General features: G+C 31.1%; 1 protein-coding gene across 1 annotated transcript; it reads right to left on the bottom strand.

The window, feature by feature from the left end:
- Positions 1-350: 350 nt before the first annotated feature.
- Positions 351-941, bottom strand: LOC130935604 (uncharacterized). The gene has a single exon (XM_057865426.1). The coding sequence runs from the start codon at positions 939-941 to the stop codon at positions 351-353; it is 591 nt and encodes a 196-aa protein (XP_057721409.1).
- Between the last annotated feature and the right edge of the window lie 1,576 nt (positions 942-2,517).

The raw sequence follows: 2,517 nt of genomic DNA, 5'->3' as shown, positions 1-2,517 counted from the left end.
GCATTCCATGCTTGCGGTAGCAAGTGTCGATGAGATGTCCAGTTTTACCACAGTAGGCACAGAGCTTAGAACTTCCTCTGCCACCTGGATCACGTCCTCGACCGCCTCTCCTGCGTCCTCTGCCTCGAGACTGAAAAGTGTGTGATGAAGAAGTGCTCAACAAAGGGCTCGGCTCAGCAATGTCAGTGCCCAAAAGTTGCCGTTCCTGTTGCAGCATCATTGAATAGGCAGAATCAATGGAGGGAAGAGGGTTCATGAGCATAATGTTTGATCGAGCACTTCCAAATTGTTCATTGAGGCCCCTCAAGAATCGCACCACAAAAGTATCCTTTCGATAATTGCTAACCGTGTCAAAGACACAGGTGCATTTCGGTGTGTCTGAAAGTTTCCAAATCTTCCCAAATTCCTTTGAGTTTCGTGAAATAATGAGTGACAGACAGATCACCTTGCTTGATTGAGAACAACTTTTCTTGGAGCTCAGCAATCTTGAAGACATCCCCTTGATAAAACCGATTCTTGAGTTCCTGCCATAAATCCTTGGCTATACTATTTCCCATTACGCTTTGAGCAATGTCACTACTTAGAGAAAGATGAATCCAGGAGACGACGAAAGTATTGCAACGATCCCAAACTTCAAACAACGAGTCATCTATGGGTGGCTTCGGGAGAGTACCATCAATAAAGGCCAATTTATTCTTTGATTTAAGCGCTAACAGCATATAGTGCGACCAACTGTGATAATTCTGATGATCAAGAACCCTAGAAATCAAGGGGTTACCTGGACTGTCCGCTAGATGCAAATAATAAGGACTAGCCAAATCAAGATGAGGGCTCACAGTTGATTTCGTCGATGCAGAGTGCATACTAGCGATTTGCGCCACAATTTGGGCCAAAAGTTGGAGATCGATGCTTCCAAGATTCGGGGTGTGGTTGAAATCCATTGGAGTAGGAATTGAAATCTTTGATCAATAAATCTAGTAAATGATCGATTCAGAATCTTCTTCCCTTAATCCCGTTGATCGGAGTTCTCATCACAGCAAAATCACAAGATCGTGGAGTGAGAAACTCTCATCAAACTCTATAGTGTAGGTTTAAGGAAAGAGAAGAAATTAAGAGGTGGGAGTACAAAGAAAGTACAAAGAAAGTACAGAAAAGAAATGAAGGATTCAATCCATGGAACACTCACCGCACCATGTTAAAACTGCTGTGTTATGCGTCTATGATTGAATCGATTGGTGATTAGAAGAAAAAGGGAATTGTAGAAGGTGAGAGAGATATTTCGAAAGAGAGAAAATTGGAGGCAAAGAATGCCTTCAGTATTTTTATTTACTTTTCTTAACTATTCCAAATCTTGCTGTCACATATATATACATACATGTAAGTGAGAATAACTAATTTTACTAACCTGACTATGACAAACTAATATCTATAATTAATAAGCTAATTATCCAACTAACAATATACCATTGAATAAAGAGGATTGCGAAGATAAAAAGTATCCGGATTTTAGTGTGTAAAGAAATCGCGGCATAAAATTAGCATTTGTAAATTAAAATCAAAGTGTCTAATAAAACACTCCTCATCCGTCCATCTGCTCTTAATTCTTAAATTATCTCTTATTTTTTATTCTCCCTTATTTGAATACTTACAAATTACAAATTCTTACTCTATTTATAATAAAAAAGTATTCAAAATAAAATTACAATTATATGTAAGAGTTATAAAATAAAAAATAGTAGTATAATTGTAGTCTCGTAGATATTAAATTTCTTTTCAGGGGCAAAACTGAAGGTCTCAAATGTTTCTCTTTAGTTCCTAAAGCACCAAGTGTTTCCAAGTGTCAAAACCCCACCCAACCGTAATAGTTTGGTAAATTTTGCCACTAAATATTTTTTTTTATAAAAATAACCAAACATTAAATTTTGGTAAACTCAATTGAAAAGTTAATCAAAATACATTAACTAGGGTATGTTTAAAATAAGCATAATAATTATGTGTTTATTGGATATGCCATATTTATATAAATTATTAAATTTTATTAGATAAAAATAAAAAATTAATATAAAAAAATATTGATAGACTCTAATAAATACAAAATATCCTAATAAATACATAATATTTTAATAAATAAATAAATACTTTAATTGACAATATTTTAATATACAATACTTTAAAAGAGAATAAAATCTTTTATTTTTAAATAATTAAATATAAAATATTTAAATATAAAATATATGAGTATTTTTTATTCATTGAGATTAATTATTATGCAAAAATTTTTTATAATATTAAAAAATTATATTAAAATAATATTTTAATCTGTAATATAAAAATATAAAATAATTAACATTTTATTTTATATTACTTCACAAATAATTAGATTATTATATTCAAAATTTATTAACTAACTAATTTTGTATCAAAATATTTTAAAAATATAATTTATTTAAAATATTATATATAATACATAAAAATATTAACTTTTTTTATATTTTTTCATTTTTTTAGAAAAACGAA

The sequence above is a fragment of the Arachis stenosperma genome, chromosome 1 (assembly GCF_014773155.1).
Source record: "Arachis stenosperma cultivar V10309 chromosome 1, arast.V10309.gnm1.PFL2, whole genome shotgun sequence".
NCBI lineage: Eukaryota > Viridiplantae > Streptophyta > Magnoliopsida > Fabales > Fabaceae > Arachis > Arachis stenosperma.
Note: the sequence above shows the minus strand (reverse complement) of the source record. Positions and strands in the feature narration are given on the sequence as shown.